This window comes from Myxocyprinus asiaticus, chromosome 38, assembly GCF_019703515.2.
Source record: "Myxocyprinus asiaticus isolate MX2 ecotype Aquarium Trade chromosome 38, UBuf_Myxa_2, whole genome shotgun sequence".
Lineage (NCBI taxonomy): Eukaryota > Metazoa > Chordata > Actinopteri > Cypriniformes > Catostomidae > Myxocyprinus > Myxocyprinus asiaticus.
The window spans coordinates 33,658,969-33,673,946 of record NC_059381.1 but is presented as its reverse complement, the minus strand read 5'-3'; the positions used below and the strand labels follow the sequence as shown (position 1 = coordinate 33,673,946).

Genomic DNA, 14,978 nt, shown 5'->3' with positions numbered 1-14,978 from the left:
ATGTATGTGTTTTTCTAGCAGAAGCAAGTCTTTGTACTTGCTCTACAGCAGCAGTAGTAGCAGCATAACTGTCCGCCAAGACAATATTCTATCAGTATGTCATACCTACATTCAGTCATGCCAACTCTTGGAAAGATGTGAAATTATTAGAAAACAACAAGCCTATTGTTTCACTCACAGACTAAAAGGTGTTTATTGGAATGAACAGTCACACAGAGACATAAATATGTTATAAACAGATCTGGCTTAGCATATTTGTCACTTTTTATTCATGAAACAAACAAAATATGAATAACGATTACTTAAAGGAGATGCCCCTGATTAAAACAAGCCCAAATACAATGTGATACAATGTGTCGATCTTCAGGTAGACTTCATGGAGCAACTTGACATGCTGGGCAGCTGAATGAAAGTCGGCGACTCCTGGGTCTTAATGCTTGCCGTATGCAACATCTGTCAGGCTATCAGCGCGATTTAAATATGGCTGTGATGGCTGTTAAATCTGGATGTGTTATTATTCAGGTACTGTATTTTCTACAAATAAAGTTGCACTTGAATATAAGTTGCACCTGGTCAAAATTGTGTTGTTAGGAGAAAGAAAAAAAAACACAGATAGAACAAACTTTTGAAGGTAACTCTATCGCACCCTTGAGTACCGAGGTTTATAACCGCTACAGCAACAAAAGAACGCATGTTATGTATGTTAATGCGGACTGCGCATTTGCAAAGTGTTGGCCAGGCACTTGCATCTGTGTACTCATCCTTGGATAAAGCATGTTCCTGGCCTTAGAAGACCAACAACTCTGGCACTTAACATTGATCACAAGCTCAAAATCCCTTTTTACCTTAAATCCCAGTCTGGATGTAGCCTCACAATTATGACATGTACAAGTGAGATAATGAGCAACAAAAGCCAACTGGCATCACTGCAACGCAATCTAGGCTAAACCGGTGTCGGCGTCCCTCAGGTTCATCTGCCATCAGTTTCTTTCCAGGTTTATTGAGTCACTCTTCTAAGCAAGCCTGCTCCACTGCTGAAAATCCAATTCATGGCAGTTGATGCAAGCGTTTTACACCCAGCTACGGTGGGCTCCATGACATTTTACAGATTGTAAAGCCCCTGCTACAGTAATAAAACCGTATTAATGAACATATTAGCTGCAATGCATCCCTGGATCCTGAAACATGGGGGAAAGAGAGAAGGCAGAGAGCGCAACAAGATGGGGAGGGTTGATGAGTCATCCTACCCGTTTTGCAAGCTTGGGTCGAAAAGCATGAGAAAGATCCACATGCAGGGAATGCATGGTGCAAACTTGTGTAGGGCGCCAGCCATATCACTCTGAGCCAAGGAAGCCTGCAGAGAGATGAGAGGAAGGAGGGTGAGAACAAGCAAATTAACAAAGTGTTAGACACCATTTCAAGATTAATCGGTGACTGTTTTGTTGACAAAACCTTCCACGTGCGGCAGGTGACACATTTGCATTTCTTGAACACATGGATCCAAGTTGCTTTCCCTCCTACTTGGAAAATATGGCATGCACGCTTTTGTAGAGCTGGGCCAAATATTATATATTCATGATATTAACGCAATGATCTTGCTGAAGATATAAAATTAAGCAATAGCCATTGACGCGTTGTTCTGTGTTCACGCGCAGAGCTTGTGATACGCTGTTTTCAGCAATCTCAGGGCAGTTCCTGTGCATTGTGAAAGCAAAGTGCTGCAGATTCACAAATTCTCACAATTCCAAATATTTGTACCAACTACAGATTATTATACAAATCTAAAAACACGACACAATATCACAAAAAAGGAGAAGATGACAGTGTCTCACCAGATGATCACCAGTAATGAGAAACATTGTAAACAGCTACTCACTGCAAATACTCAATACACTTTCAGTTTTCTGTCAAAATAAAAGTGCCAGAGGAAAGTGAAGTAATGTACAGAAATATATATATATATATATATATATATATATATATATATATATATATATATATATATATATATATATAATAATAATAATAATAATAATAATAATTCAGTATTATATTATAATAATAACTTGTCTGGGTCCCACAATAATAATTGTTGAATATGATCATATTCAACAGGATTCCAAAAAATATATATAATAATAATAATAATAAGTTATTGAAGTTGTAAGTTTTTGCACACACACAAAAAAAAAAAAAAAGTGTACGGAAATATTTCTTTTTATTTCTGTATTCTTGAATTGGTGCATTTAGATGGAAATTTTATAAAAGTTTATTCTATTTTAATTTTATTATTTTTTTATAGTTTATTTTATTTTTATGTTACTATAATTTTTGTTATTAATTTATTAAATAATTAATAACTTTTATAATTTATAATGTAATTTGTATTAAATATCATTCATCCTTGTGTTGATTTAGTGGAAAAAAAAAACAAACAAACATTATTTTTAGCAAAATTTTGACTTTATGCATTAAACATTTTGAATGAAATAAAGGTTCTTCTGATTAAAAAATAAATAAATGTAATGCTATTTCAGAGCAAATACATAATTGTCGAGAATATGTGTTAAACATCGTCAATAGGCTGAAAAATATCTAAATATTGCGATGACAATGCATCTCCTGAAGTGTCAAATACGAAAGATGTCCTGCAACTCTGATGTTTGCCCTTGATGTGGACACATCATATGTCTTATGCATTGATGTGCCAGTGTTTGAGAGTGTAACCTGTTTGTGACAAGTGCTTGCTGGAACCTACTGTGCAGAGCGGTACTGCAGAGAAATTGAGTCAAGCCTTGCGGTCAAATTTTCTGTTAACTTTTTTAGGGATCTTTATTTACAGCTGCTGGGGGCAAGCATGCCTCTGATAGAGGCTTGAATGTGTTTTTCTCTTGTAATATAATGAGAGTAAGATTAAAACAAACATTTAAATGCAGGCTACATTAGAATTTCACTAAGTGCAAAGAGAAATTACAAGTGGACCTCAATCTATTTGCAAAGATTCAAAAACAAAGCCACATTTGAACTCCACAAAGTCATTTTTTTAAGAAATAATCTGCAGTAAGCAATTGTATTCTGAGGAGCCGTTATTGCTGTTTCTAGTTTCTATTCTGTAAACTGAATACATTTCAAAGGATTATTGAAACACACAGACTTGTGCATACACTCACACACATTGATTCAAGAAAGCACCTTTGACCGTTCTATGATCACCAACAAGGAAGAAATTAGATATTGCCCACACTGGCATCCCACGTTGGCCCACTTCTGTGGCTTATCTTAAATTAAAAGGTGAAAATACATTAGGCTTCAAGGTGCTTGTGGGCTTTGTGGCACTGTCTTTCTAGATTGTATTGTTTACTGCCAGACATACACAGCAGAACAAATGAACAGCAGAAGCACAAGGGTAGCATGGTAAATAAGTCCTTCATCTACCCTATTGATCAGCCTTTCTTTCCTCAAGGCTATAGCACCCTTACACATCATGTTCCATCTACGAGACCAAGTGAGCATTTTGGGAAAAAGCGACACACTTGGATCTCAGTAGAGGCAAAGAGGTAAGTGCATTTTTTATAAGTACAGCACGGAAGAAATTTCCCCACTTGTTTTTCTTGCTGTGTCATTGCCTGTTGACCATTTATTAAAATGAAATGAAAATTCCCTCGTCACTTGTCAGACTTGTCATTTTTTCTTCTGTGGAACACACAAGGAGTTGTTTAGCAGAATGTCCATACTCAATTTTCAAGTTCACAATGCAGGCAACACAAGAAACATTGAAGATGGGCAGTTCCTCCTTTTCTACATATACTGTATGTTTTCGAGTGCTGCTGCTCCAACTTATATTGATTTTTTTACACCCCATAACCAGTTTTTACAATTGTCTAATTTATGTTTTTTGCACAATGATAACTAAAAAAAAAAATTCACTACAACAATAAAAACATTAGTTTATGAATATTTATTTTATTTTTCATTTGTTTTGGATTTTCTCCCCTTTTTCTTCCAATTTGGAATGTCCAATTCCCCATTTGCTCTAAGTCCTTGTGGTGGCGTAGTGACTCGCCTCAATCCAGGTGGCGGAGGACGAATCTCAGCTGCCTCCGTATCTGAGACAGTCAACCCTTGATCTTATTTAAGCATCTTATCACGTGGCTCGTTGAGCGCGTTACCATGGAGACATAGCACGTGTGGAGGCCCACGCCATCCACTGCGGCATCTACGCACGACTCACCACTCACCCCACTGAGAGCGAACCACATTATGGCAATCACGAGGAGGTTACCCCATGTGACTCTACCCTCCCTAGCAACCGGGCCAATTTTGTTGCTTAGGAGACCTGGCTGGAGTCACTCAGCACGCACTGGGATTCGAACTGCAGTGGTGGTAGTCAGCGTCTTTACCACTGAGCTACCTAGGCCCCCTAGTTTATGAATATATAGCTGTTTATTAATGTGTTAACTCATACGATATTTAAAAAAAATTTAACACTTTCATTTTTCTTAATCACGATTAATGCATTTACTGTTAATACAGCATAAACCAGCATAAACACTGGTTGGAAGGATGGAACCTTTGCGATGTGTCCACCCACAGTCACTACACTGACACCACAAACACACAGCAGTGATTCAGTGTCAGTGAATCACCTACGCGTGCGATCGTACAGATGGCTTCAATGTAGGTGGAGTTCCAGGTCACACCTACTGATGGCGTGGACAATGGCAGTAAGAAGTGTGTTTAGCAGCCGGTAAGAAGTTTTGCTAAAAGTTCGCCCCGGCAAGATTACGAACCACCGAAATGAATGCAAAAACAACTTCTTTTTGGCCATATTTTGTTCGAAATTACATCACACCCGTTCACTCTTTGATTTCATATGAAGTATTAAGGTGCATTTTAATTACCTTACCACAAAAGCACACCAAGTCTTAACTATCACCAAAATGCAGAATGAGATGTTTTTTGTCTGCAAGCGCTTTTCATGTGGAGTTTATGGCAGCGCTTAATGCTGGCGTTGACACCCTGACATGAATCATGAATGCGGCTTCACGATTGCTGTAACAAAGTGGATAGCCACAGTCTGCTAGCTGATTAATATTGTGGAGGATGAGAGTTTAACAGATTTAATGCCCATTGCAATGAATATGCAAACTATCGGGGGGACTAGTTCTTTCAATTTGTCAAACTCCCACTTAGACTTTGGGATACGTTTAATGCAATTTGAATTGGTACTATTTTAGTGCATTTCTGTTTTTGTACTGCGGAAGGCTTTGTTTGGAAAATGTTAATAAATCATGATATTTTTACATATTGTTCCATATCTGGTCACTCACTCGACGTTGTGTCGATTTAGTGACACTAGGGGTCATTCTTGGGAGCCCCAAACACCTCTGCTTTTTGAAAAAAGGCCAATGGGAATTGGCGAGTGGATTCACATGCCACTCCCCTGGACATACAGGTATAAAAGGAGCTGGTATGCAACCACTCATTCGGATTTTCTCTTCGGAGCCAATCGGTTCTGTTCATTGAGCTGAATTCATCCGCCAAGTTCATTCACCTCATCTGCTGCATTTATGCCGCATTTCAGCGGCTTCTCCCCCTCTGCACCTGTGGAGTGCAGAGAACGCCAGGGTGCTTCGGCAGAAGAAAAAAAAAAAAAGAGTATATTCTAAAAGAGTGTATTTTCAATTCTAAAAGAGCGGGACACACGGAACATCTTTATAAAGATGCCTTTCAGCTTGTGTGTTATTCCTGGTTGCGGTCGATATCTTGCCGATTCTGACGGCCACGAGCGATCAGAAGTGTCTGGGTGTTGCCCACGCGGAGACTTCGTTCATGGATGGGTCTTGTCCTCATTGCGAGAACATGACCATGGCAACGTTGCGGTCACAGCTTGCCTTCGTAAGAAAGCAAGCCACTCCAGTGGCTCCCCGCCTCGGTTCTTCTACCTACGGGAATGAGGCTGCGTCGGTTAGCACTGGGGGCGATTTGGGGACTCAAATGGGACCACCTCCACCAGGTAACCCCCCACGGACCTCCCATTCCTCAGCATGCTCGCTTGCCCAGGTCGGGCTCTCAGATGAGACTGCCGGCTCGTCTCAGGGTGAGTTCGACCTCTTATTCGGGGCCCAGAAAGATAAGCTATCGAGCGCAGCATCGGAGAGCGGGCTCGTCCACTCTGACGCGGAGGCCTCGACTGGGCTTCCCCCTTTGGGTGTGGTCGCCCAGTCTCAGGCCAACGTGGAGATGACGGACATGCTTTCCTGGGCAGCCAGGAGCGTCGGGCTAGAGTGGAACCCTCCACTCTCCCCTGAACCCTCGCAGCTCGATGATTGGTTCCTGGGCCCAGAGCGCCGCTCACGGCCATGCCCCGCCCAGGTTCCTTTCTTCACGAGGGTAGTTCTGACCCGGGATTGATGCAGGAACTGCATTTGGCGACCAACCTCGCTCTCCGGGTGACGAAGGTCACGGCACGGTCTCTCAGGCAAGCGATGTCCACCCTGGTGGTCCAGGAACACCATCTTTGACTCAACCTGGTCGACATGAGAGAGGCTGACAAGGCACGGTTCCTTGACACCCCCATCTCCCAGGTTGGCCTGTTCGGGGACACCGTCGAGGACTTTGCCCAGCAGCAGACGGAGGCCATTCAACACATCCTGCCCTGGCTCAAGACCCCGCACCCCATCTGCTCGTCACCAAGGGCGTCAACCGTCCGACTCAGTGACGCGATGCAGTTCGTCAGACACCCCCCCAGGTTCAGCGGCATCCGCTTCACCTCGGTGAAGGGCGAGAACGCCGCTACCTTGCATGCAGAGATCGCTACCCTTCTACGGAAGGGTGCAATAGAGCCTGTCCCTCCGGCTGAGATGAAGAAAGGGTTTTACAGCCCCTATTTCATTGTACCAAAGAAAGGCGGTGGGTTGCGGCCAATCTTGGACCTGCAAGTACTGAACCGAGACTTGTTTAGACTCCCGTTCAAGATGCTGATGCGCATTTAGTGAGCATCTGGCATCAAGATTTGTTTGCGGCGGTAGACCTGAAGGACGTGTACTTCCACGTCTCGGTCTTTCCTCAACACAGACCCTTCCTGTGGTTTGCTTTCGAGGGCCGGGTGTACCAGTACAAGGTCCTCCCCGTCGGCCTGTCCTTGTCCCCTCGCGTCTTCACGAAGGTCGCAGATGCAGCCCTTGCCCCGCTAAGGGAAGTGGGTGTCTGCATCCTCAATTATCTCAACGACTGGCTAATCCTAGCTCACTCTCGGGATGTGTTGTGTGCACACAGGGACCTGGTGCTCATGCACCTCAGCTGACTGGGGCTTTGGGTCAACTGGGAAAACAGCAAGCTCTCCCCGGTTCAGAGCATCTCTTTTCTCGGCTTGGAGTTGAACTCAGTCTCAATGACGGCGCACCTCACAAACAAGTGCCCACAGTCGGTGCTGAACTGTCTGAAGGCGTTCAGACAGAAGACAGTGGTTCCACTGAAACTTTTTCAGAGGCTCCTGGGGCATATGGCATCCTCAGCGGTTGCCACACCGCTCGGGTTGATGTATATGAGACCACTTCGGCACTGGCTTCAGACTCGAATCCCAAGATGGGCATGGCACCACGGGACACATCACGTGGTCATCACGCCGATCTGTTGCCGCCTCTTCAGCCCTTGGACCAACCTTGCATTTCTATGGGCAGGGGTTCCCCTAGAGCAGGTCTCCAGGTGCATCGTGGTTACGATGGACGCCTCCAAGATGGGCTGGGGCGCCGTATGCAATGGGCACACAGCCACCGGCTCCTGGACTGGCCCGCGGCTGCATTGGCACATCAGTTGCCTTGAGTTGTTGGCAGTACTGCTCGCCCTGTAGAGGTTCCAGCCGTTGATTCAGGGCAAGCACGTGTTTGTCCGGACAGACAACACGGTGACAGAAGTGTACAACAACCGTCAAGGCGGTCTACACTCCTATTGCATGACACAACTCACCCGCCGTCTGCTCCTCTGGAGTCACCAGTGCCTCAAGTTGCTACGAGCCACTCACATCCCGGGCGACCTCAACACCGCAGCGGACGCGCTGTCACGACAGGTTACGCTCAAGGGAGAGTGGAGACTCCACCCCCAGGTGGTCCAGCTGATTTGGAGTCAATTTGGTAGACCTGTTTGCTTCCCGGGAATCCTCCCACTGCCCGCTTTGGTATGCCCTGACCGAGGCACCCCTTGGTATAGACGCGCTGGTGCACAGCTGGCCCCCTGGACTATGCAAATACGCATTTCCCCCAGTGAGGCTACTTGCACAGACCATGTGCAAGGTCAGGGGACAAGGAGCAGATCGTCCTTGTAGCACCCTACTGGCCCACCCAGATGTGGTTCTCTGCTCATCGCGACAGCCCCCCCGGCGAATTCCCGAGGAAGGACCTTCTTTCTCAGGGACGGGGCACCATCTGGCACCCGCGACCAGACCTCTGGAATTTCCACGTCTGTCAGTAGACACGATCACTCAGGCTAGGGCTCCCTCTATGAGGTGCCTGTATGCCTTGAAGTGGCGTCTGTTCGCTAAGTGGTGTTCTTCCCGACGCGAAGACCCCCAGAGATGCACAGTCGGATCAATGCTTTCCTTCCTGCAGGAGAGGCTGGAGGAATGGCTGTCCCCCTCCATCTTGAAGGTGTATGTAGCCGCCATTTCGGCACATCACGAGGCAGTGGATGGTAAGTATTTGGGGAAGCACGACTTGATCATCAGGTTCCTGAGAGGCGCTAGGAGGTTGAATCCCACCAGACCACGCCTCATCCACTCGTGGGACCTCTCTGTAGTCCTTCGGGGCCTACGGGGAACTCCCTTTGAGCCCCTGGAGTCAGTTGAGCTTAAGGCACTCTCTTTGAAGACTACCCTCCTGACTGCACTCACTTCCATCAAGAGGGTAGGGGACCTGCAGGAGTTCTCTGTCAGTGAATCGTGCCTGGAGTTCAGTCCGGGTTCCTCTCACGTGATACTGAGACCCTGACCGGGCTATGTGCCCAAGGTTCCCATGACCTTTGGAAGTGACACCCCCCCGACATAGACATTTATGGCCCCCAGTTGGTTAACAAATTCCACTCTTTTTGGGGAGAAAGAAGAGGGAAAGAGGCCACGTCCCTATTTTTTGGGCAGTCGACTTGTTCCCGAAGGACCGTTCGACGCTCATAAGAGTGTTGGGGAGGTTACTTGACGGCCTGGTGCGCTGGCTACGAGGCACACAGCGGTCTGCCCGTCTCACACTGCCAGTCCACGTAACACAGTTCAGCTAGTTGTGGCGTTTTGTATAGGGACCCCTAGTGTCACTACATCGACACAACGTCGAGTGAGTGACAGATAGGGAATGTCCTGGTTAATTTCCTAACCTCCGTTCCCTGATGGAGGGAACGAGACGTTGTGTCCCTCTTGCCACATCACTGAACTACCCACTGAAATGGCCGGGACCTTGTCTCGGCTCCTCAGCACAAAACCTGAATGAGTGGTTGCATACCAGCTCCTTTTATACCCATATGTCCGGGGGAGTGGCATGCAAATTCCACTCGCTAATTCCCATTGGCCTTTTTTCTAAAAGCAGAGGTGTTTGGGGCTCCCAAGAGTGACCCCCAGTGTCACTACATCAGGAGGTTACGAAAGTAACCAGGACGTTTTGTTTTCTTTCCTAAGAAGGAAATAAATGCATTTTTTTTTCAGGAAAAGAAGTATATTTGGAGTCAAATTTCAGCACTTTCAAAATCTGTGGTTAATCGTGATTAACTATGAAAAAAATATGCAATTAATCAGGATTTAAAAAATTATCGACTGAGAGCACTAATAATATTAATATAATAATAATCATTATTATTAAACATACTGTATATAAACACACACCCACATACACACAAAATTCTATATTTTGAATTTGCAACACTTTTCTGTCCATGTAATCAAAAATAACAAAATCTCTCTGTCGCTTTTTACTACACTATTTACAAGGTTCACACAAAGTCGCTGAAGTGCTTCAAGTGATTAGATTTTAGAAATTTAAGAACTGGAATACCTGTTTTGTTGAAAAGTGCTTAAAAGTGTTTGAAAGTAAATCTGAAAATTTGTTCTGTATAATGTATGTCCATCAAAGATGAGATCCGTGCACTCTATTTTCATTGATTATGTCTTTTAACATCCTTTCTGTTCTTTACAGTCAGTTGTTCATAACCTATTAGGCAGAAAAGTGTCAATATTGGTTAAGAAAAATCTGTAAAATCAATCATCAGTCGATCTCTAATGAAAACAAAGTTCTCACAAATTGTGAATTTGCCAGGCGAGCAGGCAAAATTGTCACTGAATTTTGACTTTTAATCTGTTACTTACAGATGCCTCGACATTTAGTTAAATCCCTTATTTAATGTTTAAAGGATAAAAAGTGGACCTACTTTGTGTCATAGGTTTTCCTATGCAGAGTTGCCTACAGTGTTTTAGGACACCACTGCCAAAGTTATAAGGGGCAAAGAAAAAAGTTCATATGCCAAAGAGTGGCTGATGCAGCTACTCACAAGTCTGGTAAAAACAAGCAGACGATGGAGAGTTGTCTAGCTGCTGAAAACTGTCAAAGCATCAGCGAAAGGTCAAAGACCTTGACCAACTTCGTACATGGCAAGCTGTGTCAGTAATGCTGTGCTGTTAGCTTGCCCGTCCATCACTGTCCTCCAAACGTTCACACACACACACACACACACACACACACACTGGAGGTAGTTTGATAAGTGCCTGGCTAATTGAAGCCCATTAAATACACATGGCCTCAGGAGCATTGCTAGCATGGTGGATATTAAATAATTTAAAAGCAGTTCATCTAAATGGCAAATTCTGAAGGCTGCTGTTCTTATAACATAATCTGCAATGCTGTGTTTGTGTTAGTGCTCTTATTAACTTGTCTCTAAGAGAGTTACAACTGCATAACCAACAATATCTCAAATTCACAGTGATTTAAAACCTTAAAACTCATTTCATAAATGCATATCAAAGAGAAGCGGGGAATAATCTGAAATCTTCAGGATTTTTTGTCTCTGAAAGTCCAGATCATTGGAGTGTGTACATATAAACATATAGCTTTATGAAAGGATGCAATGTTCACTGTGTCAGGAGTGTAGGAAATAAAGGGAAGAACACATCCACACAAAAATGCACATGACATGCATGGATTTCAGTTAACTGCAAAATCCTCCGGCGCCGGCCACAGAGGAATAAAAAAAAAATATCTGCAATTACTGTCATAGATTTTTGCCGATAACAGATAGTTCCAAAAAGCTACTATCAGCACCAATTAATAAAACAAAATAAAAAAATAAAAAAAACTATACACCAATCAGCCACAATATTAAAACCACCTGCTTAATATCGTGTAGGTCCCCCTTGTGCCGCCAAAACAGCTCTGACCCGTCGAGGCATGGACTCCACAAATCCTCTGAAGGTGTCCTGTGGTATCTGGCACCATGATGTTAGCAGCAGAACCTTCAAGTCCTGTAAGTTGTGAGGTGGGGCCTCCATGGATCTGACTTGTTTGTCCAGCACATCCCATAGATGCTCAATCAGATTGAGATATGGGGAATTTGGAGGCCAAGTCAACACCTTGAACTCTTTGTCATGTTCCTCAAACCATTCCTGAACAATTTTTGCAGTGTGGCAGAGCGCATTATCCTGCTGAAAGAGGCCACAGCCATCAGGAAATACCATTGCCATGAAGGGGTGTATGTGGTCTGCAACAATATTTAGGTAGGTTGTACGTGTCAAAGTAACATCCACATGAATGGCCGGACCCAGGTTTTCCCAGCAGAACATTGCCCAGAGCATCACACTGCATCCACCGGCCTGCCTTCTTCCCACAGTACATCCTGCTGCCATCTCTTCCCCAAGTAAACTACACACATGCACCCGGCCGTCCACATGATCTAAAAGAAAACGTGATTCATCAGACCATGCGCGAATGGCTTGCACGAGCAGCGTGAGTCTCGTCACACTTTAATAGTGTTTAGTCTCCCATTCAACTGATGAAAACACACTGCGTGATCATGAGGAAGGATTACATCAAGATGTAGATAGGAATGCAGGTGTAAAAAAAGGCTGCCGACCCCTGCTCTAGATGATAGATCTTCATGTTCTCCTTGCCGACACGTGTATCGATGTAGCTACATCCGTATCGATATTATGCAGTACATCGAATGTTTTAGTGTAGCCTGTCACACAATGCATGTTGGCTGTTTCAATCACCTGAGCAGTAGTAGACCACCACATTTAAACTGAATGAGACTCTTGCTACCGCCAGCAAAATTAAATATAAAATAGATTTTTGCCTAAACCCGACAGTTGGGAGTAAGACATGACTCACACGATATCCAAATACTGCAAAACTAAAGTACTGCGTAACACGATGCACCTCCATCTATCAGTACATGTCAAAATAAAGCCTGTGATACACATGCTCATTTTGTGTTTTTATATGACAGCCTTATAGTGCATAGACCTACTATTGTAATATTACGGTTCAATTGCATTATCAACTGAGACTGTAGATTGTAATATATATAAAAAAAAGTGTCTTCAATTGAATTGAGTTTTACCACTTAAATTGATATGTGTAGAACACTACAAATATTAATGTGTATGTGTAATGTGTACACTTGTATAATCATATTAAATTATGTAATTAAGAGTGTTGTTTATCTTCCTCAAAGCAAGTAAAATCTGGGTAATAAATGTTTAAACAAATAACACAATATCAACATGAAAATAGCACCTTGGTGATCACAAGGCTAAGCAGATAGCCTCAAATCATGAGATTCATCCACCAGAAGAGCAGTGCCGAAACACAGCTGACCTAAAGTGTTCTCTGCAAGTAACTTGCAGTTTTATGCTTCGATTTTGAGGATTTGATTTTGAGCCAGAATAGTTTAAACTATAGTAATAGTACCACATTACAGTTTAAAAGCAGAAAGAAGAAAGGGCCAATACACGTTATTTGCTTTTTGGTAACATAATTATTTATTTTGCTTTATTTTATATTTATCGACCTTATCGTGCTTTGCCGCAAAATGATAGGTTTTGTCAAAACTAACCCCCTAACCCATTTACTATAAATAACTGTTATACTAAATTATGCTCAGGAGAAATTTTGTTCCAAATTAACACCATTTCGTATAGTGAAGTTGTTAATCATCCTCCACTATAGTAACTATAAGGCTATTATTTATTATATATTTGGCAACTTCGCAGTTTCATGGTTTGTCATTTCCAAATATTGTCATTCATCGTCTGTCAATGACTGTCATAATCAACATCGGGGTATTTGTCAGATATCATCGATATCGATATCTGATTACATCAACCTATCACCCAGTACTAGTACCAAGTTGATATTAAAAAGTTAAAAATAGAGTTTGACAGTGAGAGTCTTAAATGAATTACATCGCTAGGATTTTCAATGGCCGTTACTGTAGACATGTAGAAGATAACAGTCTCATAAATACACAAAAAGTCCTATGTTTTGAGTTTGCCTTTCTGTACCTTTGTAAACAATACAATAATTTAGCTTTATTTTACATTTTATTTTTGTTTACTAGAATAATTTAAGCTGCTGTTAGAAACATCAAACACTGTTTACTTATTTTTTTGTACTGGTTGAATAATTACTTGAAAACCTGAAACAATATTTAATTAAGAAACACTTCAAGGCTACATTAAGTTGTTTTAATTTATTAATGCTTATATTTAACTTTTTAATAAATGAGTGTGTTAAATATCAAATCAAATCAAATCCCTTTATTGTCACTCAACCATATACACAAGTGCAACAGTGGGTTAAAGTCTTGGGTGCAGTTCAAAGCAACATAGCAGAAGGACAATTACTTTATCCTGTTTTTGCTGTGGTATCAAAATTTATATTGAGAATTATGCAACTCTACTGGTATTGGACTTGACTACTGAAGCTTTGGTTTCAACCCTAGTACGCAGTCTTTTAACGAACTATTTAGGAAAACAAAAGCTTAACCCTCATGCACTGTTAGGTCATTTTTGACCAAAATCAATTTTGTTTCTTCAATAAAACTGGTTTCCTTTATCTGACGGGTACAAGACTTTGTGACTTTTTGTCCATTTGATATCTGAAAACACACAAATATATTGGAGTTGAATCGATCAGTCTAAGTGGTAGAAAAAAAAAAAAAGTTACACTTGTACTGTTCCCGGTCAAAAGAGACTGCCCTAGGAAATGAATGGGAAACACTAAAAATCAAGATATTTTATTATTTATTATATAAAATCTAAAAAAAAAACAGCCACAATGCAGAAAAATAACACACAGACATGAAGTGGTGAGACTACCAAATTTCAAAAGTGCAAAACACACACAAACATACACACACACACACAAAACTGAACTGGTCAGACTATAAAACAGAACACTTTCCCTTTTTTTTTTTTTTATTGTCAAAAAATAAATAAATCAGCCACAATGCAGAACACACACCAAAATGAATTGGTGAAACCATAACACATCTACAATGCTGAACACACACATAAACACACACACACACACACACACATTCATCTTGTTACAACCAGGGATAAATTAGGTTATTACTTGTTATTCTACTCATTTCAGGTATGCAAAAACTGACAAAAATAACCTCAAACAAGTCAAACAAAATGCTAAACTTTGACAAAAGTAGTCTTTGATAATGTCAATATATATACTGTATCTAAATGCAGAACTTGTGACAAAATCTAGAAATCATCTTCTCTTCAACCAGGGATGAATAAGTAGCTCTCTGCAACATCTAGTGTTTATACTTGTAATTTCATCTTTTTTATTTTTTACTTTTTTTTTTTTTTTATTTGTTTAAATGGACAGCACATTTTGATTCTTGAGACTTTTAGCTTTCAAACGTTATATAATTTATGAGGATTGGTTCAGTATTTGAGAAAATATTCATAAGAAAATTTTAAAAAGTCA

General features: G+C 41.9%; 1 protein-coding gene across 4 annotated transcripts in view; it reads right to left on the bottom strand.

Annotated features, from left to right (window-relative positions):
• Window positions 1-14,978, bottom strand: part of LOC127429346 (gamma-aminobutyric acid receptor subunit alpha-3-like) — a 327,245-nt gene that overhangs the window by 274,589 nt on the left and 37,678 nt on the right. For all 4 annotated transcript variants that reach the window (XM_051678328.1, XM_051678324.1, XM_051678325.1 and 1 more), the window contains one exon: window positions 1,248-1,354. In XM_051678328.1, coding sequence (XP_051534288.1) covers window positions 1,248-1,333 — 86 coding nt within the window. In that variant the 5' untranslated portion in view covers window positions 1,334-1,354. The remainder of the gene's footprint in view (window positions 1-1,247; window positions 1,355-14,978) is intronic.